Source organism: Podarcis gaigeae (genome assembly GCF_964106915.1).
Source record: "Podarcis gaigeae genome assembly, chromosome: 10".
NCBI classification, from domain to species: domain Eukaryota; kingdom Metazoa; phylum Chordata; class Lepidosauria; order Squamata; family Lacertidae; genus Podarcis; species Podarcis gaigeae.
In genome coordinates this window covers 19,155,985-19,182,764 of record NC_139686.1, presented here as the reverse complement: position 1 = coordinate 19,182,764, position 26,780 = coordinate 19,155,985, and the positions used below count along the sequence as shown (strand labels likewise).

The following is a 26,780-nucleotide window of genomic DNA, read 5'->3' as shown; positions in this document are numbered from 1 at the left end:
CAGAAGCAGATGTCTAATTGAGTGAACAACAGCCCCAACTCTCAAATTAAATTAATTATAGAGCTACCTGTCTGGGTAAAAAAAAGAGAGAAAGAGAAATCATCTTGGTAGCGATTATATATTTGCCAAAGGGACGGAAACATTTCCCCCTAGCAATCCTTTGTGGCAATTTTTCTCTTTGTTCTATGTAAAACCATTTCACATTTGTGACAATTTCGCCTTCCTGTGTAATTTGAATGGTTGTTTTATGCTGATCACCTCCGCAAACTGAAAGCACCTTTTCAATACAGTGGTACCTCAGGTTACATACGCTTCAGGTTACAGACTCTGCTAACCCAGAAATAATGCTTCAGGTTAAGAACTTTGCTTCAGGATGAGAACAGAAATCGTGTTCCGGCAGCTCAGCGGCAGCAGGAGGCACCATTAACTAAAGTGGTGCTTCAGTTTAAGAACAGTTTCAGGTTAAGTACGGACCTCTGGAACGAATTAAGTACTTAACCTGAGGTACCACTGTAGTCATTTCTCATGGTGGCTGCGGTGGAAAGTTGCAGGGGGTGGGGAAGATGTTCAGGCGCGAACCCTGTCTCAGCTCCAAGCCAAATCAGATCCAGATAGCAATGGGACTGGCTCAGGATGCAGCGGATCCTAGTCTAGCTTAGTCCCAACCCTGCCTTTGTGTCACCCTGTTTTAGGGCTTTCTCCTGGTCTCTACTGGTGGGGCTACACCACCTGTGAGAAGCTGGCTAAGCCAGCAGGGCTGAGTGGAGGGGTAGCTCCACTCCACCCAAGCCCCCCAACCAGCCCAGGGTAAGGGGAGACTTGGGTAGCTCTGTTTGTCTTGTACATGGGTGCTGACTGCTTTTCTAAACTGCTTTCCATCACAAAGCAACCTCCAAGAGGTTTATATATAGCAACCAAAGCAATAAAAATACATAATCTTAAAATGCAATTGAAAACCACAATAATAAAGCAATTAGGATCAACAGCAATTCCAAAAGAAACCAGAAATGAGAACATGAAGTATCCATTTATGACATCTGAAAAGGTAAAGGTACCCCTGCCCGTACGGGCCAGTCGTGACCGACTCTGGGGTTGCGTGTTCATCTCGCTTAAGAGGCCGGGAGCCAGCGCTGTCCGAAGACACTTCCGGGTCACGTGGCCAGCGTGACGAAGCTGCTCTGGCGAGCCAGCACCAGCGCAGCGCACAGAAACGCCGTTTACCTTCCCGCTATTTATCTACTTGCACTTAGGGGTGCTTTCGAACTGCTAGGTGGGCAGAAGCTGGGACCGAACGACGGGAGCTCACCCCGCCGCGGGGATTCGAACCGCCGACCATACGATGTCCACTGTAGGAATGTTGTACTTGACTGCAGTTTTACATCCACACATTTATCCCCGTGCACCATTTGAAATCAGCCAGGGGTCTTAGTGGATCACTTCATGCTTTTTTCTGCCTGCTGTAGCAATTGCAATGCACTGTGCAGGGTGCTGTATGTTTCTTAAATTGTATTGTATTGCTTCCTTGATTTATTTATATCATATTTTGTATATTCCATAGAATTCAAATTGTAAATGTTCTCCAAAGATACTCCACAAGCCACTGATGGTCATAGAATTGTAGAGTTGGAAGGGACCCCAAGGGCCATTTAGTTATCTAGTCCAAGCCCCTGCAATGCAGGAATAAACTATAGTTTTAGACTATAGCTTGGGGACCCCTGTCCTAGGTCAAACGAAAACAGGAGAGGCTCAAGACTGGGCTGAACTGATGGAGACAGTGTGCACCACTAACTCCCTGTCCCCAAATAATATGCAGATACATCTATTCCAGATCAATTAATCCAGAATGGGGGAAAAGTATGCTCCTGTGATTGTTCCCAGTTCATGAACAGCTGTTCTTGTTTGTGAACAAAGCTCTTTCTAGAAATTGAGTGCCTCATGCTACCTTCCCACCCGCTCCTCTCTACAAAGACTTGTCTCTCCCTCAGCTCCCGTCCTCTGAGTTTCCAAACTTGAAAGCTTTCCCTCCAAATCAGTTCCTCTCAGCCAGCTCCATTCGAGCTGCGCCTAAGGCTTTCATCCTGTAACTGGGTCACATCCACCTAAAGTAGCTCCAGCTGGGTTGAAGCAGGCCTGTGCCCGAGGGACGTTATATTCTGCCAAGTAGGATGTGCCCCCTGAGGGAGGACCTCAGTCCAAAGGCTATTATAGAGCTTGTGCTACATGGAAAGCTAGCACCCATATATACTACAGGTAGCTCCCAGCACCGCACATTAGGAGCCTTTGGGACACTACTGAAGGAGAAGAAGGCAATGAGTCACAGCAACAAAGCCCTGAGCTTGAGCAGTGGTTGGTGCTGTTGCCATTACCGCTGTCATCTCCTCTGCTTTCCCTGTCACAGGTGACTTGCATTCTCTCCTTATCACTGCCACTCCAGAAAATCCTTTCCTTCTATTTTCAGATAGGGTGACACGTCGGATAAGTCCCATTCTACATCACTTCTTGCTACAGTGGCAGATTCCTAGGCACTTTCTCTAAGCAAGGTTGGCAGCCTCAACTACTCCCCCTCAACCGAGACAGTACATGATTCAAAAGGTTGATGGAAGAGGAGCGCTCTACTTTGGGTTTTGTTCGGTTGAACTGTTTGGCCTAAGACTCCTGTGAAGGCTTTTTCTGGGAAGTAAGTCTGAGGCAGGACTGGCCCAAGAAGACATTTTGGTTCTTGAGAGAGAAAAACAAGCAATGTCTTCGTCTGTCCCTTGCAGGAAGCTCCTGCAGCCAATCGGAAGCTGCAAAAGCCGCCCCGGACATTCAGTTTCCGAAAAGCGTTCAAAAACCGGAACACTCATTTCTGGGTTTCAAGTGTTCAGGAGCCAATTTGTTTGGGAGCCAAGGTGTTCGAGATCCAAGGTACATCTGTACTGAAGAATCCTATGGTCCCCGGGACACCTCCTAGGGACCCAGCTTTCATATATGTCAGGGGTTCAAAAGGAGAGACACAGGAGGGGGAGCAAATGGAGAGTGAGGAGGAGGAGTACGAGGGGGGCGCAGGCAGTGACAGTGGCCAGAGTTATTCCACAAGCCTCTGTAGCGAATCGGAGGACTCACAGAAGGGAGCGCCGGTGGCCAGAGCGAGGGGGGCTCCAGGGGGGAAGCCCCAGGAGGAAGGGGCCAGCGGGGAGTCCCTGAGCAGCAGTTGGAGATCAGGACCAGCGTCTCCACCAGAGCGCAGTGGGGAGGGGGAGTCCCAGGAGTCGGGACCAGTGTCCTCACCACCAGAGGGAGGAGAGGAGTCAGGTTTGGCAACGCCCACATCAGGAAGCGGGGAAACGGTCAGAAGGAAAGACACCGGCTGGGCGCGCGCGCCAAGTTCAAATGTACAGGAGCGCGGCACAGCGGGGAGCCCGGGAAGGGAGCCAGGTCCTAAAGCCCGCCGGAGGGAGGGGCAAGACTCAGGAGGCTCAGCGTCAGAGGAGTCCAGGAAGGAGGGAACCCCAGAGGGCAGAAGGACCCAGCGAAGGAAAGAACAGCGTAAGAGGTGGAGCCGGGCTAGAATCTTAAACTGGTGTGGGTGGAGCAGTGAGTCAGAGGGGACTTAGCCGGTCTAGCGTCGAGACGTGGGTCTGCGCGCCCAGAGCTTGGAAATGGAAACTAAACTTTAATAAAGACTTTTGTATATAACATCCACTGGGCGTTGGTCCTCTGTGAGCTGGGACCTAGCGGCAGTCCTGACAATATACAAAAAAGTTGGCTTTCTGTGTGGTAGGGAAAATTTTGAAATGAAAGCTATTTGTGAGGGAAAACCAGTAATCAAACTCAATTTGTTTAAATAAAAAAATGGTTTGTTCTATCTCAGTTTATTCTCTAATAGGACATACTCTTCTGCAACAGCCACATTCAACTGTTGTTGGAAGAGCACTGATGTTCTTAACATCAAACAGAGAAATAATGTGATGGTTTTCTCAAATTATTTGCCTTTGCAGCTTTGGCAAATGTGGGTGACAGGCAATCTGGGCTACCTACAATAGCACAGAACTTCTAACTGCAGACTTTTTGCTTGAGAGTACAAAAACACAATGCAATACCATAAAATGGCTTCTACTGGTCCTTTCGTTTGTCTCATTTGTTTGGTCTTCAGGCATAGCTAATTATCCTGCCAGCCCTGTATTCATTCAGTCCCCCAAAGAGATTTTCAGTATTTTATTTTCTATGCTATTGTTTTCTTAACAAACCACTCTTTCCTTTCCTGCCACTTCGCTACTCAAAGAAAGGAATTAGTTTTTTAAAAGCCAGGCTTCCAGCGGCAATTTGAATTCAGCTATCAAATCATGCCCAACAGGCTGAATATTTGGTAACAGAAGTTAATTAAAGCATGGGGCAATTTTAGCATCAATAAATGGTCTGTTCTGGCAAGAATGCCATGGCCTATTGTCAAGTGCATTCAAAACATGCCTCACCTAGAGCTCTAAATAGAATCTCCCCTCCCTCAAGAAGAGTGTCCAGGATAAAAGAGAACATAAACTTGCAATATGCGTGTTGATATGGAGCTCAGAACAGCCTCACCACAATCATGATAGAAGGCTGACAGTGAAGGTCAATTAACACATTATCCTTTTAGAGAGGGTGGGACTGCATGTAATCAATGCCCTTCATACCTGGGTTAGTATCAAGACCAAAGGTAGCCATTTTGGTGCTGGATGATGAAGGGCTGAAGCCCATAATTCCCATAATTCTTAGCTGGGGGTAGAAAGATTTGCCAGTTTTGGTTCTCTCATTTTTCCAGTCTTAAATTCAGTTCTCCACATTTCTGCAGCAACTGGAGAATTCTTTTGATTTATTCATTTAAAGAAATTCTCTTGAGCGTTCACCAGCATTTTAATGCGAATTTCTCCAAAGAAACACATTTTTGTATTTCTGGTGTATTTTGCATTTATATAGCATTTCCATATGCTATTTTCATGAAAATGTTCCTTTTTAAACACACTTCTCAATACATGCAGGTTTGTAAACACTGTTTGGGTGGAGTGCTGCATTGCAAAGTTCAGAGAAGTGTGAATTTCAAACAATTGCTGAGTTTTGGTTTACCTTTCTCACCTTTAAGTGAGTTCTCACCTTTAAATGAGAACTGAATCAAATTTCTCCTCTATCCCTAGTCCCAGACTTCATGGCCCAATTGTCAGAGATTATGGTAGTTGAAGTCCAGCAACATCTGTAGGGCAGCATACTAAGGACTTTCACCTTCTTTCCTGTACAGTGGTACCTTGGGTTAAGTACTTAATTCATTCCGGAGGTCCGTTCTTAACCTGAAACTGTCCTTAATCTGAAGCACCACTTTACCTAATGGGGCCTCCTGTTGCCGCCGCGCCGCCAGAGCACAATTTCTGTTCTTATCCTGAAGCAAAGTTCTTAACCTGAAGCACTATTTCTGGGTTAGCGGAGTCTGTAACCTGAAGCGTATTTAACCTAAAGCATATGTAACCTGAGGTGCCACTGTATTCATCAAATGCTAGTGTTTGCATAGGGTGTATGGGGTGGCATCTCCTTCTGGGGTAGTTTTTCCACCTTTGGTTCCCACCCTGCACTCAGCTTTCACCTGTGAGTCCTAGAAGCTGTCGGCATGTGACCGCAGCCACATCCCAGAAACGGCTTTAATATGCCAGCTAAGCCAGGTAAGGGGAGCCAATGGGTCTCAAACTCTTGCTGAGTTAGGGACTTTCCCTGCATGTGAAGACAGGCTCCAGTGGATTGACCGGACAAGACCAATAGTGGGTCCAATGGTTAAGGTTCTTCATGTGCTGCAGAGGGAAGAGAGGAGTAGCAGAGGCAGAGAAAGGTGGGTGTGGTGGGTGCAGTCTGCCCCGGGTGCCATCCCAGGGGGGTGACATCACCCTACCCCCCGATGCTTGCTGCGGGGGGATGCACCCCTGGGACACGCACCCCACCCTTTGCTGCAGATACGTGGGATTGTTACATGTCACATGTCTGTTTACATTCCAGCACGTGAGTGGAACATCCACTCTGTATTGCTTTTGTTTTCTGTCTCTCCGAGAAGAACGACAAGGAGAGAGGCCATGTTTTTCTTTGTCCTGATTTATATATAATAAATGCGTAGTTTAGTATAGCAACCATGCCTCGAGCCTGATCTGTTGTGTGTTTACTCTGCTGAGTAATGTGTGATCCTGCTAAATAGTTGGAATGATGAACGTACCTCAGAGGAGGGTGACTGATGGATCTCTGCAGCGGCAAGGCTGAGAAGGGAGACACTCCGGCTGGGGCCAAGCCAGCTGGCTTTCCATCCCATGGTCCCAACAGCCCCACCCCCCAGGTGCCAGAGCAGCTAGTTCCGCCTCTGAGGAGCAGATGGGGTTCGTCAACCTGGGAAGGTAGCCCGTCTAGGAGAAGAAAAACTCTATCCTTAACCTCCACTGCCTTGTGGGATATCTTTGGAAGAAGAAAAGGCTAAGGAGTAATCTCTACACAAATCCGGAGTGGTGTCGGTTGGATGGTGCCTTGTATGCCTCCTTCCGGCAACTTCTGCAGCCAAGCTGGTGCCGAATGTGTTGCTCTGCTTTCCTTTGGACCCCATCAGTGAAGCTGAGAGAGGGGTCTTGTCTTCTGGGCAGCCCAGGACCTCCATACACACTGCCCAAGCTTGCGCTCTGGAGAGGTCACTTGGGTGCTGCTGATGCAGCAGTTTGACTTCACCTCCGGAGGTGCACTCCATTGTCTGGTGAGACCGATGGATGCCAACAACTGCTTGTATTGGCTGCCAATGGACAGAAACCTTATTTAAAAAGGTCTCTGTCATTTGGAAGCCTGTGCAATTGGTATCCACTTACAGAGTCTGCTTCCAGACCCCTCTCAGTCCCAGCAAGACTGACTGAAGAGGAGTACTTTTGAGCTTGTTCTGGGCACATTTACCTCCCTACTGAATCCAATATCTTGTTGCCCCCCACCTTACATCTAGGATCATGGTGTGGGTAGCTGATTGTGTAGCTTTATGTCCTGATGCCTCTATTTATATATATATATATAAATTAAGCAATGGGCTCCATGTCCTGTTTTGAACCCTTGAAAGAAATAGAGCACACCGGTGTTGTGCTGGAGTGGTTAGTCATACATAAACCGCAGAGATCCAGGTTCAAATCCCCCACCTCTCTTAGAAGCTGATTGGGTAACCTTGGACCAATCACATTTTCAGCCTTGCTTACATCACAGGGTTGTTTTGAGGTAAAATGGTATCAATTCCACTCCCCAAGTAAGCCATCCTGAGCTTCTTAGAGGAAGGATGAGAAGCAAATGAATGTGATAAATTAAACAGACTGCATGAAGAGCAATTCCATAATCCCATGAATTAAATGCTGTAGGAACTGTCAGCAGTTTTCCCCCTGGAAGGTCTCCTGAAAAAAAACCAACAGCTGAAGCTTGCTACGCTGCTACAACTTCAAATCAGAGAAGCTTTCGCCGTTGACTCCTGGCCTGCTGTTCAGCTGCTTAAAACACAAGAGCACTGGAAGGAGAAAAAATATACATGGACAACTGCAGTCTACAGCTATCACCCCATCAAGGGACCTCTTTGGGAGGGGGCTGCAAACTATACATTTTAGAAATAGGAAAATAAAAGGCAAGCACATAATATCCCTACAGCTATAGTGCATTGTGGGTATGGAATTTAATTTAACAGACCCTTGCAAAGTGCTGAAGAAGGTATTGACTGAGCACATACTCTGAGCTCTGTTGATGGATTTGCCCATGTTGCATCATATCGCCATGCTGAGAATTTCCCTAGGAATTCATGCTTAGAAACCCAAAGAGGCACCTACCTCCTATCAAGGTCTTGCATGAGATCTTTTTGTGGTATCCAGGGCAGCTGGAGGGAGCATCTGACAGGGGAAATGCATACCAAACAGCCCCAGTTGGAGAGTTTGAGCCCCCACTGCACCGTGAGCTTGTGATCCTCCCCACACAGTATGTCCTTACTGATATTGACAAGCTGCTAATAAGCTCTGAACTCATGTCTGATCAATTCGACACTTGGCTGGACTCTATTGGGGAAAAACACAACCCCACGTGTTCTTGCAGCCATGGCCTGGAGAGATGACTATTCAAGGGCAAAAGAGTACATGGGGAAACCAAAGAGTGGCATTGCCAAAAAGAGAGAGGGCTGGCATGGGACTCAAGGAGCTATAGGAACTTTGAAGAATAGTGTAAGAGGAAATGTGTCAAGATCATGCACTGGAATTAGAGTGGGGACTATGCACTGTGGCTGATTTTGCTACTTGATGACAACCCAGGGGAAACCTACTTAGGAGCCAACACTTTTGCTGGAGTAGCGGATGGATGGAGTTTTTCTTTCACGCACCATTACGGATACGCTCCAAGCCAACTGTGTGTGGCCCCCCCATTTTGCTCCCATGAAGCTGTGTGGGCTGGGTCATTGCATGGCATCGGATGTCTTAATCAGCTGAATAGTCTTGGTGTACATAATTCCAACAACCCAGCCCTCACGGAGGGCAGGCTCACACATAAATAGTCCTCATCTGATGACTGTGTGAATTAGACATCATGGATCAAACACCACAGAGGCAACACCCATATCACCTCAACGGTATGCTAAGGCTTTTCAGTAGTGTGGATTTGCAAGTTCAGAGACAACACACACAATCTTAAGTAATCAATTGCACCACTTCAGAGTGTGATAAAATGTTGGGATATCCCCTCATGTGAAGAGCTCCCCCTTGCTAATACACTCTCATACTCTCATATGTCAAAGGGGATGACTCCATTAGAATGTGCACAAAGGTTTGTGTTTTTTAATGTGGGAAAGCATTCAAACAACCCCCATCTCCATGCATTCAGAAGTGGAATAGTCTGGCAATTGATACATCAGGTGCAGCTGCTCATTACGTAGCTTGGCTGTCAGCTGTGATTTATAAAACCATTAGGAGTAAAGCTGTGTGAATCGGATCTGGATTGGACTGATGTACATTTGCACAACCTCTCTAATTCATTTGGGCTGAGCTGCTTGACAGTGAAACAGACTCCCTCAGAAAGCGGTGGACCATCCTTCATTCAAAGTTTTTAAGCAGTGGTTGGATGGCAATCTGCCATGGATGCTTTAGTTGAGATTCCTGCATTGCAGGCTGTTGGACTGGGTAAGCCTCAAGGTCCTCTCCAACTCTACAGTTCCACAATTCTATGAAAACAAATAGGATCCTCTATAAGGAAATTGAAGAGAGCTTGAAGAGACTATTGGTACTGACCTTTAAAGCCCTAAATGGCCTTGGCCTAGTATACCTGAAGGAGCGTCTCTACCTCCATTGCTCTGCCCTGAAGCTGAGGTCCAGCGCCGAGGGCCTTCTGGTGGTTCCCTCACTGTGAGAAGTGAGGCTACAGAGAACCAGGCAGAGGGCCTTCTCAGTAGTGGCACCTGCCCTGTGGAACGCCCTCCCATCAGATGTCAAGGAAATTAACAATTATCTGACTTTTAGAAGACATCTGAAGGCAACCCGGTTTAGGGAAGTTTTTAATGTTTGATGTTTTATGGTTTTTTTAATATTCTGTTGGGAGCTGCCCAGAGTGGCTGGGGAAGCCAGCCAGATGGGCAGGGTATTAACAACAACAACAACAACAACAACAACAACGTATATTATTATACGGAAGATGAGTCTTAGAGGGCTCTGGATCTCAGAGAATGGGAGAAGGGCAAGTTCTGGATCCTGGTCTGGAAGGCTTGTGAGAGTGTGGTGCCCATAAGCCAAAAATATATCTCATAGAGTACAGTTGCACTCATGTTCTGCTGGTGGGTTTCCTGTGGGCATCTGCTTGGCCCCTGTGAGAACATGATGCTGGACTGGGTGTCTCTTCAGCTTGATCCACCAGGGCTCTTCTGATGTTCTTATAGATAAAGGCACCAAAATATTGAGGATCAGTTTTGTCTCTAAGCAGAACAACCTGTCCCCCATAGAATATGTCACATATTTAGTAGAAAGCCTATGCCACAATAAGTTTATTAGTCTTTAAGGTGGTACAGAACTCTTATCTTTTGTGGTGCGTACCAGAGTTGAGCGAAATTAACATTTAAGAAAGAACATCAGAGTTTAATATATATGGGTGGATTTTCATCTGAACTCCGGTGCATAGGAATGGGAAGTTTAACCCATCTCCTCACAGCTACAATCCTGACTAAAATTCCCCTGTGCTACTATTAGCTCTAGAAAAAAGTTCCTGTTGGTGGCACTTCATAGCAGCATAGGGACATTCTTTGTCCAAATCACAGCTGGGGAGGGAAGGCTTAAACCTCTTACCTACATATGCTGCAGTCCCAATAAAAACCACCCTCCACAGTTATTATTTTTAAACCCTGATGATGTTTCTAATGACGCATTTAGTCCAGCTAGTCCAATGACACATTCCTGTCTAGTTTGACCTCAAGAGGCAGTCGCTGACAGATTTAAATTAGCCGTGCATGAAGCCAATGGGCCACTGCTTATAGATGCCCACTCAAGTCTACATTGTTGAGCAGTGTCTGTATTTGATTCAGAATATGGTAATACTCATAATACCCACTTCAACAACACCTCCGCCAGAGAGCCGAGTCCAATAATGTCAGTCAAAAATAAGGATGCTCTTTTGTACTTGTAATTTAACATTCTTGTTCTTCCAGCAAGGGTCAGTGCTTCTGAGTTGCCCTCACATTGCTGAAGGCTCTTCTTCACCAGCTGTATGCTGCATTTACTAGGCCAGTACTGACTTCTTTTTGTTTAAAGTGTGTTTCCACATCCTACAATTAAAGAGGATACTGATCCATAATACGCAATCAAGTGTAACCTTTCAAGATGAATCTTGTCAGGTTCCACACTCTTGCTTTACATATCCTGGTGTGCAGTTAAAACACACCTAAAGATATAACATGTGGGGGCTTAAACAAATGCTCCAGTTGATAATGGAGAGAGAAAGGGCTTATCCACACTTACCTTTTCTCCACACTTTCCAGGTATGGTTCAAATTTTAATCCTCCATGTCTGAGCCCCCGCTTTTTTTGCTCTGGAGTTTTGCCTATGAAAACCTGCTCTTTAAAGCTGAATCAGAACAAACAGTAATCTGTGGGAAACCCGAATTGCCATTTGCTCCAATTCAGCTTTAAGGAGTGGATTTTTGCGGGGAAAGCACCAGAGAGAAAAAAGGGACACTTAGAAATGGAGCTTTAAAGTGCAGACTTGTGCCTGGAAAGGGTGAGGCAAAGGGGTTAGTGTGGATAAGCCCACATAAGAGTTGTAAAAAGCGATAAGAGGCCATTCCATCATGCTGCCCCACTGGGAAAGAAAGGGAAGCAGGGCTGCATTCCACCAGCTTTGCCAAAAGACCAGCTGTATTAGGCACCTCCTACCCCTGAACTAGGGACGCGGGTGGTGCTGTGGGTTAAATGACTGAGCCTAGGCCTTGCCGATCAAAAGGTTGGTGGTTCGAATCCCCATGACGGGGTGAGCTCCCGTTGCTCGGTCCCTGCTCCTGCCAACCTAGCAGTTCGAAAGCACGTCAAAGTGCAAGTAGATAAATAGGTACCGCTCCAGCGGGAAGGTAAATGGCGTTTCCGTGCATTGCTCTGGTTCGCCAGAAGCGGCTTAGTCATGCTGGCCACATGACCCGGAAGCTGTACGCCAGCTCCCTTTGTCAATAAAGTGAGATGAGCGCCCCAACCCCAGAGTCGGTCACGGCCGGACCTAATGGTCAGGGGTCCCTTTACCTTTTACCTTTACCCCTGAACTGTGCCAGCTAGTCATTATAAGAACAACAGTTTGAAAGTTGGTGCCTGAGATTGATCTCGCCCCTTCCCTCCCTGCCCGTTTCTCCTCGTGTGTCATTTTTTTGTTTTAGATTGTAAGCCTGCAGGCAGGGACTGTCTTGCTTTAATTTATTGTACATAAGCCGCTCTGGGAGCCTTTTTTGGCTGAAGGCTGGGATCCAAATGAACTAAATAAATAAATAGTTGGAATGCGGTGAAAGAAAAGACAAAAAGATAATTGTGGGAAGAGCCTGGAACGTGAAATGGATGTGAAGAGTGTCGAAACGCCAGAGCAGAGCAATGCAGGGCAGAAAACTGTGTGGCTCGAGGAATGGTGTGTGTGTGTGTGTGTGTGTGTGTGTAAATTCTGCCGCTTGCTTGCTCATGTGACCTGTTGGCAGGAAATGAGCATTTGTCTCTGGTGATATGATTTCATCCCCCATGGGGGAGTTATTGCTGTCAATAGAATTGGACAGCTAGAAATTGCTTTGCAGTCACTTCATAGGCCATATGTCAGCCCCTTGGCAGTATTACTGGCTGAATTACCTGTAGGTGCTGATGACACCTCTGCCTGGGGTCACTGCAGAGGAGCTTCCCTCCCTCCCTCCCTCCCCACCCCTGGCCAGTTTCTTCCAACAAGAGAGGGAGACTTCCGAATGCTCTATCAAGGTTGCAAAGCATCTCTATTTATAGCGGCGAACCAAAGTCTCACATACTTGCAATGCCAACAGTGATATATTTATTCAGCAGGATCCTGTCACAACATGTACATCAGACCAGGGCAATTAAGAAATGGAAAATACAAGGACATTCATTCTCTTTCCAAGGCATTCATGCATATGTATTATTCTAGGGTGCAGAGAGCACGAGAGCTTCATATACACAGTCAGATAAACATCTCATCCCATACTAAAAACCTATCAAGAATGTATAACTTGTTGTTGAAGTGGAATACAATTGATGAGACAGTTAAGTCAGCTATGGTTAGATGGGTGCAGGACTTAGGTCATGATATTATGTTTGCTGACTGGGAACAGTTGTGGACCACAGGTATTAAATTTACGGCATGTAATGCCTTAAGAGAAAATATTATGAAAATGATTTACAGGTGGTACATGACCCCAGTCAAGCTTGCGAAGATTTACCATCTGCCCAATAACAAATGTTGGAAATGTAATGAGACCGAAGGTACCTTCTTCCACCTTTGGTGGACCTGCCCAAAGATTAAAGCCTTTTGGGAAATCATCTATAACGAAATTAAGAAAGTACTTAAGTGCACTTTTCATAAGAAACCGGAGGCTTTCCTCTTGGGCATGGTCGGCCAATTGGTGCCAAGGAGGGATAAGACCTTTTTTATGTACGCCACAACGGCAGCAAGGATTCTTCTAGCAAAATATTGGAAGACACAAGAGCTACCCACGCTGGAAGAGTGGCAGGCTAAAGTGATTGACTACATGGGACTGGCAGAATTGACTGGCAGAATTCGCGACCAAGAGAAAGAGACTGTGGAGGAAGATTGGAAGAAATTTAAAGTATATCTTAAAAATGGCTATAAACTGGAGGAGTGTTAAAGTGTCAAGGGAAAGGAAGATGTATAATTACAGCTATGCTTATCTTTTTCTTTTTTGATTTAAAGCGAATTTGAAATGAGAACAAGTTAAATTTTAATTGACTAAAAGGATTGCTGGAAAATTTGTAAAATTAGGATGCAAAAAGGGAAGGTATGGGGAAGTCTGAGAAAAGAGGCTTATGAAAATGAGGTTAAGAAAGTAAAATCTATGTATTTGTTGTGTTCTTTATGTGTTTGTTGTGTCTTGTTTGGTGTTGCTTTGTTGTAAAAAATTGAAAAACCAATAAAAATTATTATAAAAAAAATAAAAATAAATAAACATCTCATCCCATGAGCGAAGCCGATGTTTTCGGAACAAGTGCAAACCCTGCATCCCATAAGCACTGTGGTCACATACAAAACAGGACAGGATTGGCTGTGCAGTGTCACCTGATTTTTCAGGACCAGGAGAATACTGGACTCTGATCAGAGCATCTTGGCTTAAGCTTTCTGTAGCTCCATTCTCCAGTGAGAAGCCCTGGGGGTACAGGAAACAGGGGGCTAACACTTGACTCACAGGGTCCCCAATCTGAACTCCCTCAGTGCCTGATACCTTGACTCCTTTTTGTTGGCAGAAATTATCTGTACCTCTTTTAAGATGAAGAATTCATTCTCTGTTGATCTGAGGAGCAGGCCACAACTTGTTTCTACAGTTAGCAGAGGGACCCCTGGGAATTTGTCACGATGCAGAAAACTTTGATATCTTTCATGAACCAAAGGTGCTTTGTAAAGAAAACTGCTTAACGTTCTGCCAAAGGTTAGGAATAGGAATGCATTAGAGGGATGCATGGGCCCCCCAAGATTTGCCTTGTATTTGTATATATTCAAGGCTGGTTAAGTCCATTGAGTGTCTGTCTGCCTTGCTTGCTTGTTTGGATGGTGGCAGGCTGTCTGGAAAGTTGGTCAGATGGCCATTCGGAAGCAGGTTGGCATGGTTTGTGCCTCAATGGCTGGGTGTTTTGTTAGCAGACTGCCTCTCTGGTTGGATGGCTCCATCAGGGGGGAAAAGATAAATCCCCTGTGTCTCCTCCTCACCTCTCATTTGTGCCATGGAAGTTTTTCTTCCAAAACAAATAGCAGCTGATCCAGATTGTGACTGAAGTGGAGGGCAAAGGCTTAATGCTCCCTGGGCCCTCTGCCAGGGTTGATCTGGATTGAGGTACCCATGCTTGCTATTTACCCTTTCAAATGCCATTCATGCCAGTTGCTAATTGCATGAAAGGCATTATTTCCTGTTTGGCACTCAGAGGAGCCATCAATGGATGCATTATGAAAAGCACATGACAAAGAGACCAATCATCTTGCACTGAAGATCACTTAGAAGAGGGGTGAGGGGGCCTTTCATGGTTCAAGAGCCACATTTCATCATGGGCAAAGTTATGGGACCCGCATGTCAGGAGGGGAGTGGCCAGAGGCAAAGGTGGGCAGTGCAATGCACGGCATTTCTCTTTCCAGCCATCAAAAACCAGAGGTTTCTCTCTCTCTCTCTCTCTCTCTCTCTCTCTCTCTCTCTCTCTCTCTCTCACACACACACACACACACACACACACAGAGCACCCCCCCCCATCCATTCAAGCAAGAGGCATGATCATAGCTCAGGGACACATTCCAGACAGGCAAAAGCATTCAGAGTCTACAAGGAGGAGGACCAGTGAGATGTGTGGCCTGGGGTGAGGGGATGTCATAGGGAGAGTCTTCAGAGTCAGATTTAGGGTCATGTTAGACCACTGGACCTAAATTTCCAATTCTTGGCTTTGACAAAGAGGCTCACTTTTGTTGGTAATCAGTTCTGAGAAGTTTAATTTTTGGGGGGTGGGGAAGCCAGGTGTTTGCAGACTCCACACCCTGCTCTGAGAGGAGCCATTGTGGAGCTCAGCAACTCACACTCTGAATTTCAATTCATTTCACATTTAAAGGCGAACTTACCAAATTCTCATTTTCTGAAACAAGATGTGAACCGAAACAGTGATTCCTCAAAATGTGCACTTTCCTGAATTTTGTAGTTCTCCAACCAAATCAGGAGTGCAAAAAGGCATAAATTATGGTAAAATGTATGTGCACAAAAATGCATATATTGGTGAAAATAATGTACAAAATGGATTACATCAGGCAAACTTGCTTTGCAATAATGTGTATTGCCTATATAAAGTTGTTTAGTGGGAGAAATTTGCTGGTGAATTTTCATGAGGACTTTTTAAAAGAAATCACAAACTGAAGTAGGAATGTGGGGAACTTAATTTAAGATTGTGAAAATAAGAAACAGAGGGAAACTGAAATTGACAGATTTGGTCATTCCTACCTATGAGACAGGCAATGTCCCTTCTAACGCTATGATACTATGATTCTATGACCCTGAAACTGGAAATTGTGCCCTAAATATATATTAAGAAATGATTTAGTTTAATGTACATATGGTGAAACAATCTCTAGAAAATAACAGTTCAAAAAATGTAGACACCTGTTGATGGCTCCAAATTCATCTTGCTGAGTGGCTGGAAAACAGTCAGATCACTCAAACAGGAAAGATTCCCCACATGGGTAAATACAGTTATTAACCCCAAAGATAGCACCTGTTGGCCACTCAGTGATTGCTCACAAGTGCTGCATCACTTCAGTCACAGACACTTCCGAAATGAAAGGGCTGCTCAGACCATTGTATTTAGACACCATAGCCAAAAGGCATGTATTGTCACAACCATGGTCCATGATGCAAAGCTTCAACGGAAAGATATTTATCTGTGGAGAAAGGAAAAGAAAATTGAACACCTTGAGGGGAAAATTTGAGCTGCTGACTATTTGAACATCCGTTGTGAAGTGAAAGGCTTGACATTTAGGAACAAAAAAACCCACAAAACCATGGTGAACTTAAACCATTTTAAATGGAATGGAGCAACATGTCCCATCATCCTCAGAAATGGGTGAACTCTTCTCAGTTTGATTTGGAATTGGTTTACTATTTACCAGATTTCTTAATGAGAAAAAAAAAGTCCTAGTGTGGGTGCATACACACTGATGTACCACAATCATGTATGTTATGGCATTTCCCCCTAGAAAGTCTAACATGGGTTCCTTTGCCTCACAACCTATGGCAGAGGGCTGCTTGGAAAGTCACTTTTCACTGCCATAGGGAAAGGGTCATAACTCAGTGGTAGAGCACAGGCTTTGCATTCAACAGATCACAGGATCAGTCTCTGGGAAAAACTCTTTGATGAAGTCCTGGAGAGCTGCCACCAGTCAGTGTAGAAGAATTGATGCTTTTGAATTATGGTGCTGGAGGAGATTCTTGAGAGTCCTGTGGACTGCAAGAAGATCAAACCTCTCCATTCTGAAGGAAATCAGCCCTGAGTGCTCACTGGAAGGACAGATTGTGAAGCTGAGACTCCAATACTTTGGCCACCTCATGAGAAGAGAAGACTCCCTGGAAAAGACCCTGATGTTGGGAAAGATGGAGGGCACAAGCAGAAGGGGGACGACAGAGGACGAGATGGTTGGACAGTGTTTTTGAAGCTACCAGCATGAGTTTGACCAAACTGAGGGAGGCAGTGAAAGACAGGAGTGCCTGGCGTGCTCTGGCCCATGGGGTCACGAAGAGTCGGACACGACTAAATGACTAAACAACAACAACACAGCTTCCTGTGTTCCAAGCAAACTTCCTTATTCAATTAGGGTGACCATGATTACATACAAACTTGCTCAATGAATTCCAGTTTTTAAAAGGATATTATGGCAACACTGTTTCATTTTAATTGATATGTAGGAACCCTTCAAACATCTCATGGCATTCCAATCAAATGCTGTTGCATACTTTTTCCTGACAATGATTTATCTATCTTCTGTCCATTATTTGGATTTTCTGACTTGCACATCCAGTGTCTCTCAGTAGTTAGTGTGTTTCTTGCTTTATACAAGATCACCCATGATACATTTCAAAACTGACTTTTCTCTTCCTCCCCCCATTTTATGGTATTGTATTGTTAAGGTGATGGTCTCTGTTGTTTGTTGCTGTTTTTGCCTTATTTTTACCTGTATTTCAAAATAACTTTCTGTGTCAAGCAGAGGGTTTTACATCTGGGATGGAGACCAACAACCCTATGAATGTTTACAGGAAACAATTAAGAGAATTGATTGGCCACTCACCCATCAAAAGCTTGCTTGGTCAAATGTACTCTGTGTAGTTCAGAAAGCAAACAAGGTGAATTTTATTGAAAGTTAAGTGAAAGAACTTCTGGTTTTGTGGTTTCACAGCAACAAACAAGAGTTTCATCAAGAGGAAAGGGGTAATATTAAATAACTTCTATGACTGGGTCTCATTTTTGGCAACTGGTTTGTTGAACCCCGATAGCTTGTGTGCAGGATGTGAGTTCACATTCTGAGCCAGAGAAGAACTTTGTGGGGAATTTATTTATATTCTTCAATTAAAAATTAAAAAAACTGTGCCTTTCATACACAGTAGCATACACATCAGATGTTGATGGCAATATTTAACAGGAGTGTGTATATAATCTTTTTAAAAATGAACATTAAATTTATACTAATCACATTTTTCATGGACTTCCCAGTTCCTTAACATATTGCAGCATGAATGAAGATGCTGGACATCCCAGCAGAGTTGCCAGGAACGCTGCCTGCATTTCTTCCTGGGAATTCCTTTCCTTTCTACATGACTTTCCATGCCGAAGCTTGATGAACTGGAACAGACAGACGGATCTAAAAATAAACACCCTACTTGAGAGAAAAGGGTTGTAGGTAGGAGGCACAGAACTGTGTGGTTTGGTTTTTTTTTTAAAAAAAAGAATGCTTTTGTTATTTTCTTTTATACTGTTTTTAAGATTCAGTTGTGCTGCTCTCCCTGCTTCCCAAAGGCAAATTCCTGCTTTCTTGACAACTGGTGCACTGGCAAATGAAGCATAAAATGACAGCAACATTCACGGTGGAAGAAAGAAAGCAGGGGGGCAAGTTCGTGAGCAAGTCCCTTTTCTGGTACCCATGTACTATAGCCTGATCCATTGGGGCTCAGCCCCATCAAGCAAAATGCCAAGCAATTTTTTTTTCAAAACGTTTCCCCCAAAATCTCAATACCATGCTCTTTCCTGTTACACAGATCCTTCTACAATCCATTTTAACAGAGAGATGCTTTTTCTGCCCATCTCCAATCCCTGGCCAATCAAATCTCTGCACCACCCAGTCAATCTCCATCCAAAAGGATTGCTATGGCCAGGAGGTCCCACCCATCTGTCCCCAGACCGGGGGGGGGGGGGATATGCAGTAGTAATTTTGGTCTTACCAGAACTACTGGCTGTTAGTCCTGGCTGTGCAGTTTCTCTCTCACTCCTGTTGTCATAATGGCAGCTTTATAATAAATTTCATTTTATCAGGTCTGCAGTCTGGGTTGACCAGCGGCAATACGTTTGTTTTGAGCATGCTCAGAGTTGTTTCCTTGAAGGCCACACCTTGTCCTTGTTAGCAGTCCTGTGTGGCACCTTTAACCAATTAAGGCTGCAATCCTACACATATTTATCAGAGAGCAATCCCCATGGAATTCAGTGGGGCTGCTTCTGAGCAATAGACAGTTTATTTGGCATGAACCCACATTGGACATTCTGAACCATGGTAAGACACTTAGGTGTTAAATAATAATAAAAATGTGATGTTTAAAAACCCACTGTTTCTTTGCAAAGGTGACTTGGGAGAGAACCAGAATAGCTGGGAAATACACAACATTTCTCCTGGGAGAGGAGCAACTTGACAATTTCTCAACCAAAGTAAAATACTTTTCAGTTTACTTAGATGCTACTCTGAGCTCCTTTCCAGGAGAGGGGAGTGGAATGTCCCTCAGTTTCCAATGTCCACGTTGTGAATGCCGTTGCCTATGAGCCAAAATGGCACCATGCAAATAGCACCCACTGGACTGGGGGTGAAACCACAACACTTGCAAAAATACAAAAAGCAATTAGGAAATATCTGAGATGAGAGGGCCATACACACATAAAGAATTTGTTCAGTAGTCACAGAATGCTGAACTCCAGTCATGCCAGCCAACAACAAGATCGCTGTAAGGAGCCTCTACTCCAGCCTTTCCCAACCTGGTGCCATTCCTGTGCTTTGGATGACAGCTCCCATCAACCCAAGCCAGCATGGCCTGTAGACAGAGAGGATGGGAGCTGGAGTCAGCATCTGGAGGGCATCATGCCAGAATATATTTCCATGAGCTCAGAGATGCCTGCAAGAGCTTGGGAGTGCTTAACTTTTTACAAGGGACTGAGGGTAACAATTGGAACCAGGCAGATACAGGAGGAGAGGTAAGTGAGCATGGGTAAGTGATTGAGGCTTGAGATTAGAACCATGTGTATATCTAGTCCATAGAACCATAGAAATGTAGAGTTGGAAGGGACCCTGAGGATCATCTAATCCAACACCCTACAATGCAGGAATATGCAGTTGCCCCACACAGGGATCAAACCTGCAACCTTGGCACTATCAGCACCACACTCTTAGCCAACTGAGCTATCCAGGGTTTTAGAGAAACTGTACCATAGTTTCTCAGAAGTCTGGGGTAGGGGTGTCTGTTCTTTTCCTTTTTCTCCTCCCTACATTGAAGAAGAATGCCGCTTTGCAAGACTGTCTTCATTCTCTACCAATGGTGTGTGTTTGAAAGGTTGAAAGACAAATCACAGGCCTCCTCCAGCAAGCATTTTAGCTGATCTCAAGGCAGAAGGGGCTGGTTCTGTTGAGGCAAGAAATCCACTGCATGCTCCCTCCTGACCTTCTGTAAAGTATCAGTCAAATATTTTCTCTAGCTATTAAAATGAAGCATAGGTTGTGTCCAAGTTCACAACTCTAAAGCGCCACTCCTTCCATTAAATTCTGTCAGCTGCTAATAGATTGAAATTCTCTGGGTTTTTCTCTTGACCAGAGGTTACGTCTTCTGGACCTCCTCTTCTCCATAGGAAAGAAAGCAAAACCACAACCATTGTTGGTTCCTAATTAAAGAAATGCTGTTTATTGCGTATATCTTAAGTACAAAAGTTTATGAAAAATATAAAGATATAAATGTACATCTATGACAAATAAAACTCAGTGAGCTGGTGTCGCCAGCTCTTTCTTCCTGTGCAGCCTGACATTTAGCCAATGATGCATTCCCCGGTTTGGAACAATCAGAATCAGAAGAATCTTTATTTGCATCGGCCACTAGCCATAGCAATAAAACAAAACAAAATGCACTAAAGACAGAGGAAAAGACTTAACTATACAAAATACATTTGGGAGGTTTACAACAATAATCAAATAATAGATCTTATTCTAATTGCACCCGCTAAAAACCTTGCTTTTTCGCTGTCACCTGATCATCTTGATCAGAAAGCACACGGTAGCAATGGTTGAGCGACCCGGCATGGACAATAATAGAGGGGTAATAAGCTCACTCCTCAAATCTTTATAAAGAGTGCAAGCCAGAAGCACATGAGCCACTGACTCTATACTGCCATTACCACATGGACATAACCGTTTTTCCAGTGGAATTTTTTGAAATCAACCCTCAAGTACAGCTGAAGGCAGTATATTAATCTTGTGAAAGTGAAAGCACATCTGTATTTTCAAATTGTTAAATTTTGCAAACAGGGTGCCAAAGGAACATGCAGGGCCATTGCTGGCAGCTGAGAGATTGTCAGATGGAAGTACTATTTGGATAGACTTGTGTGGCTATTTGCAAAATAGTGGTAGCTTAGGATTCTGGCAAACGGCATGGACACCACCTGGCTGCAAACCTATTGCCTCCTGTGATTCTGTGGCACTCTACCAGGAAGTACTGAAGACTGGTAATTGGCCCAAAGTGATAGGAAACACTTCAGTTGCTTCATTTCTGCATACCAGGCTGCTAGGGAAGGCATGGGAGGGGGGGACACACTTGTCAATCCTTTATGGGATGTCTTCTATACACACAAATGCTGTAAACAAGAGTTAGATGGCTTTTTATGAACATTCAAGTTGCTGATGAACACCTTGGAATTAGGAATAACTTCTGCTGGTGGGGGGGGGACGCGGGTGGCGGGTGGGTAAAAGCCTCAGCGCCTAGGGCTTGCCGATCAAAAGGTTGGTGGTTCAAATCCCCGTGGCGGGGTGCGCTCCCGCTGTTCGGTCCCAGCGCCTGCCAACCTAGCAGTTCGAAAGCACCCCGGGTGCAAGTAGATAAATAGGGACCGCTTACTGGCGGGAAGGTAAACGGTGTTTCCGTGTGCTGCGCTGGCTCGCCAGATGCAGCTTTGTCATGCTGGCCACGTGACCCGGAAGTGTCTCCGGACAGCGCTGGCCCCCGGCCTCTTGAGTGAGATGGGCGCACCAACCCCAGAGTCTGTCAAGACTGGCCCGTACGGGCAGGGGTACCTTTACCTTTACCTTTACCTCTGCTGGTGGGGGGGGGGAACCTGACAGATCAAAACTCTGATGAGCACATCATTTCTATGGGCTGTGTTCAACGTTTTGTGTCCACTAGCACAAGGGTACTTGTGCAAGTGGGTGGCTGAGTTTTAATGTTATGCAAGAGGAATCTACTGCAACAGTTGTGCTAGCAGAAACTTGTTCCATACGAGACTGCAGAGTCTATTGTACAACAAAGTTACCAGCAAGCTGCTTATGCATTCTCTCAAGCATCAGTGCTCCATTGGTGCAACACATTTTTCCAGTGAAACAAGTATACCACCAAGAGACTTCAACTTAGCGCTGCATTGGGTCAAACTATTGTCTACAAACAGATCCTATGAACATTCGAAGAGATTGTCCTAGGTAAGTGTGCATAAGTTTTGCCATAGCAGAACAAGAAACAGGCAGCTGTTCTGGGTCATTGTGGGACATCTGAATGGTGACTCACAGACCCATGTACCTGACATGAGGGCCAAAGGTAGGTGTTAGTGCTGGTGTGCCCTACCAGGCACTTGGCTCTCAACAACTGGTCAAGGAGTTCCAAGTGCTGAAATGGACCCTGGCTCCACATCTGCCTCCTGTTGACATCCGTGGTATATGATTTGACCATTTCAGGACTGGCCTTTCCATTACTGAGACAGCACACCTTGCCCAATCTAGGGGTGGAGGTGAAATTTGGCTCCACTTGCATTTTAATCCAAGTTTATGTAATTCACACTCCTTGAAGCAATAGGCAAACTGAGATGCAGTAAACCTTTAACTCTTTTGCTCTTCTCCAAAATTCTGCAAGGAATACAAAGGAAACACAATGCAAATATGGGAGAGAAGGGTTGGAATCAATTGCCTATCATTTGAGGGCTGAAAGCAACAACAGCAGCAATTACTGATCATACTCAATGGATTTCCGGACATGGGACAAATAAACAAACACAGGCAATTTCCACTCCTGTTTCCATTTTTGTCAGAATTCTCCAACATCCCTAGCTGCAGCCGCAACATTCACAATGCCAAGAGAGTTGTTCCCTGTTGGTGTTTAGGATATTGAATTGACCTTGGTTAGCAGTGAACATTTACACAAGAAATAAATGAAAGCAAACCGGGACTCTGTGCACAGAAATTGATTTTCTAGCTTGTTGCGTCTTCCATTTCCCTCCCCCCCCCACTACCTCTTATTTTGTGCCACAGACCATATGCCAACCTCTGTATCACAAATGCTAAGCTAGCATCATGCGGTCAGAGACTTCAACTTTGTTATCTCCTATACGATCCAGACTGTCCTGCACTTCTAATGCAGTTTTGGCATTTACTTATATGGCAGTTGCATTCAACTTGCATTTCTCAAGTTTTCCCAGCAACTCAAGGATGTCACACAGAGCTGAATCAAACAATGGATATTCAAGCTGAAATACTGTCTGCCTGCTCCATTTCCTTTCTGCACTAGTCTCTTCTCAAAGGGGGAAAAAAGAGAAAGATCTTAAGTGGCTTTGACATGCTCTTTTTCTGACAAACTCATCTTGCTTCCAATTTATCGCCTTTCCCCCCTCCAGGGCCTCCTGCGTAATGGGAGAGGCTGAGTGATCAAGCTCTGGTTTCTACATCCAAATGAGGATTGTTGCCACTCTTCTTAAGATAAAAACAAAAAAAGGAATCTCACCTACAGCAGAGATCTTTGTGAATTTTAAATTTAAAAACAACGCAACAGTAATCCACCAAATTTGCTACAATTCCTGCAGTTAGGTCATGCAGATATGGCTTAAGATTCAGGTGTTCAAGGAACGTGAAATGTTTTTGCCAGGGAGTTAAGCCAGCAGTGGAAGAAACTTTCAGGAAGTCACTGGGAACTTGAACTGGCTAGCTTTATTCACTGTCTTTTCCGACATCTTGCTGCTAATTTATTTCTTATAAATGGGGAGGAGTGTATAGCACAGTGGTTAAAGCACCTGTGTTGCATGCACAATATGCCAGGTTCAGTCCCCTAGCACTGCCAGGTTTTCTCAGGACACTTCACAGACAATTTTTCACCTGTACAATGACTGTTCCATTGGCCCTATTCCAGTCTGTATGCTAAGTAAATGCAAAGGGAAGAAGGTGCTGGCATCTTAAGAGACCCTGAGCAGCAACTCATCCCAGATGTAAGCAGAAGACAAAAGAAATAAGGAGGGATGTCTCCAGAAGGTAAAGAAGTTCTTCCCTGGGAGGTCTAGAAGTTGGTTTCCTTCTCTGTGGTGATGAGCACATCCTTGCATGGATGTTGACCTCCCGGCTTGAAGTACTGTCCAGATAAGGCAATCAGGTGCTTCTTGGGCTGGGGCAAGTCCTCTGCTGCAGAAGTGAGCTGGCGTAACCGCTGTAGAAAGACAAGCAGGGAGCAGACAATGTAGCCATCAATATAGCTGTTGGACAGACAACCACTCAATAGCCATCTGTATCCATTGCTCTGGGCAAAGACATTCCATGAGCAAATCCATTGTACTTCCTAATGCATGATTATTGGAAGACACATCTAAAAGAGCAGAAGGGAAACAACGTAACATTCTGATCCATTTTGCCTTTAGGCTCACTTTTTGTTAACATGTGGTAGAGCCCAATAAACATTCAGCAGTGCTTACAGATGAGTGGATAGGTAGTGCTGCTGTCACAGGTTTGGGGAGAACAGCAAAGCATCCTGGGACACCTCAAAGTGTGATCCTCCAGGCCTCTCTATCTGGTCCTTGGGACATTCCCTAGGTCACACCTCCTCAGCCACGCCCCTCACCCCAGCCACACCCCACAGTGGAGTGATTTTGCCTGGCTGGAATGTGTCCTCAAACTCTGATAGTGCTTCTTGCTCGTCTGGATGAATGACAGAAGAACGGTGTGCATTAGTAGGTGGTTCCCCTGGAACTGCTCCACAGGAGCATGCAGCTGCAGATTAGGTCACAGGCCCTTTAAAACAACAGCTCTGCCAAGGGGACAGAGACATTTGAAAGACAGGCCCTGCTAGCCTTTTTATAGCTTTGTTAGCTGAGACATCTTGCCAACTCAAGTAGCAGGGCCCCATGGGAGCTGACCAGGGTCCTGACTTGCCTCGTTTCAGACATGACTCACTGGATGAAATTCTAAAATTCATTGCCACGTCCTCCGTGCGCCCCAACCCGCAGCAGAACAATATACTAATCCGTCTTATTTCAGCATTAGATTCAGTAAGCCAGAGCAGTATCTCTGCTTGTGATAATGGACAGCTTCAACTACCCTTATGTTAACCAAGTAAATATATGTTTGGCTTGAAATACAGGTTGGCTGTGTTTCAGTTGCTTTTGATTTCAGAAAGTGCATAGCGATAGATGGACTTCAAATGCAACCTGAATCAAATTCCTCCCCTATGCTACTTGTGGCTGGCAATGGTGGTAATGGTGACCTCTTGGTGGGTGTGCTGGGACAAGGTTGGGAGAGGGGTGGAATGGCAGCAGCCCCACAGATACATTCTCACCTGGAGTACCCCTGATCTCACTCTCTTGCCTTGCCCCATCTTGACAAGTGCAAAGCTGCCAATGGACGGATGCTGCCACCTCCACCCACCAGCCTCACAAGCCTCCGCTGGCTGTGCTGAACCTTCTTAAGCTTCACGTTTTTCAGGCTGCTGCACTGCCTGCCTTTCCTCCAGAGCAAGCCCTCGAACAGCTTATTTGTAACCATCATTTCAAGCAGTAGCAGTTCACTCCAGCCATCAACTTAAGGAGCAGGGGACTCCTATGCTCACTGCAATGCCAATGCAGATTAGCCGCCCCAAAATGGAATACAGAAATGCTGAATCACTTAATACAGTGCCATTTTTTTCAGTCCCATGGAGTTGCTTTCTCTTTTTGATAAAATGCTCAAGATCTGGCCCAATCTGGTGCCATGGCGAGAGCATCCACTTATTATTAATACTAGTAATATTAATATCCCGCCTTTTGCTCAGACTGAGACTCAAGATGCCACACAGACATATAGGAAGTACCTGTCTAAAACAATAGAGGAAAACAGCACCCTTCACTTCCTTAAACTAAAAGCATGTGCTAGCATAGGTCAGTTAAATGTCAGAATTTGCATCTGGGAGTTTTGCAAAGTTAATTAACCTTGGCACTTCACAATTTCAGGACTGGGTACATTGCTCTGATTCATGAAGCACTGGTTAACCCAGCTGCTGTGAGCAACATGAGGCCTGGAAGCTTGTGATGAAGCCTTAAGAATCTCAGTTCTCATTTTTTGTGTTTTTGTTTAATGAAGTCTCTAGCCCTCATGATCGCTGAGAGGAGTTTGAAAAATATGATGGCAGGAAAGTACATATGCCTGCCTGTTCCTATCGTTACTGGAATCCCAGAAGCAAGAAGAAATGCTTTCATTTTTGAAAGTGTTTCCTGGAGTTAATTAGTTACTCTGATGTTTCTACAAAAGCCTTCTAAACATTATAAATCTAGAATTCTTCATGTGAGCAGAAGGCACCAAATCAGAATGATATGTCAGCAAGGGAGTGGGCTGTTAACTCAAAGGTTTTTTTTTATCATTTAATTTTTCAAAACTTTTCAAAGACAAGAAGAAATTCACGGAAATGCAGTTTGCTGCAAAGTGTGTAGGTTGTTGTTTTAAATCACTTCTGGGATTGGCTCAATGTATGAGGCCCCTTCCTCCTCCCAAACCCATGTCAAAAAAAGTGACTTTCAGTAACACCAACGTGGTGCACACTTTATAGCATAAAGTAGAAGGAAAGTAGCTGAAAGGATGTAGCTCAATTGTAGGGCAACTGCTTGGCTTGCAGAAGGTCCCAAGCCCAATCACTGGTGCTTCCAGGTATGGATGGGAAAGATTCCTGTCTGAAACCCTGGAGAGACATCGCCAGTCAGTATAAGGAAGACTAAATTAGATTGAGCAATGGTTCAATTCAGTAAAAGGCAGTGTCCAACAACCTGTTCTCACAATGTCCAGCCAGACGCTTCTGGGAAACCCACAAGCAGG

General features: G+C 45.0%; 2 protein-coding genes across 3 annotated transcripts in view; both read right to left on the bottom strand.

The window, feature by feature from the left end:
- The window catches only part of LOC310826043 (sodium- and chloride-dependent GABA transporter 1-like), a 51,143-nt gene extending 43,282 nt beyond the window's left edge, over positions 1-7,861 (bottom strand). Inside the window, exon 1 of the mRNA XM_083700514.1 lies at positions 7,821-7,861. The gene's annotated coding sequence lies outside the window, so the exon portion shown is untranslated. The remainder of the gene's footprint in view (positions 1-7,820) is intronic.
- The window catches only part of SLC6A12 (solute carrier family 6 member 12), an 89,683-nt gene that overhangs the window by 16,855 nt on the left and 46,048 nt on the right, over positions 1-26,780 (bottom strand). Inside the window, exons 15-16 of one of the 2 annotated variants that reach the window (XM_083700435.1) lie at positions 21,789-24,153; positions 20,398-21,408 (exon numbers count right to left, since the gene is read on the bottom strand). In XM_083700435.1, the coding sequence (XP_083556561.1) occupies positions 24,007-24,153 (147 nt within the window). In that variant the 3' untranslated portion in view covers positions 20,398-21,408; positions 21,789-24,006. Of the gene's footprint in view, positions 1-20,361; positions 21,409-21,788; positions 24,154-26,780 lie in introns of those variants that run through there. The other variant, XM_083700434.1, reaches the window with a different exon arrangement.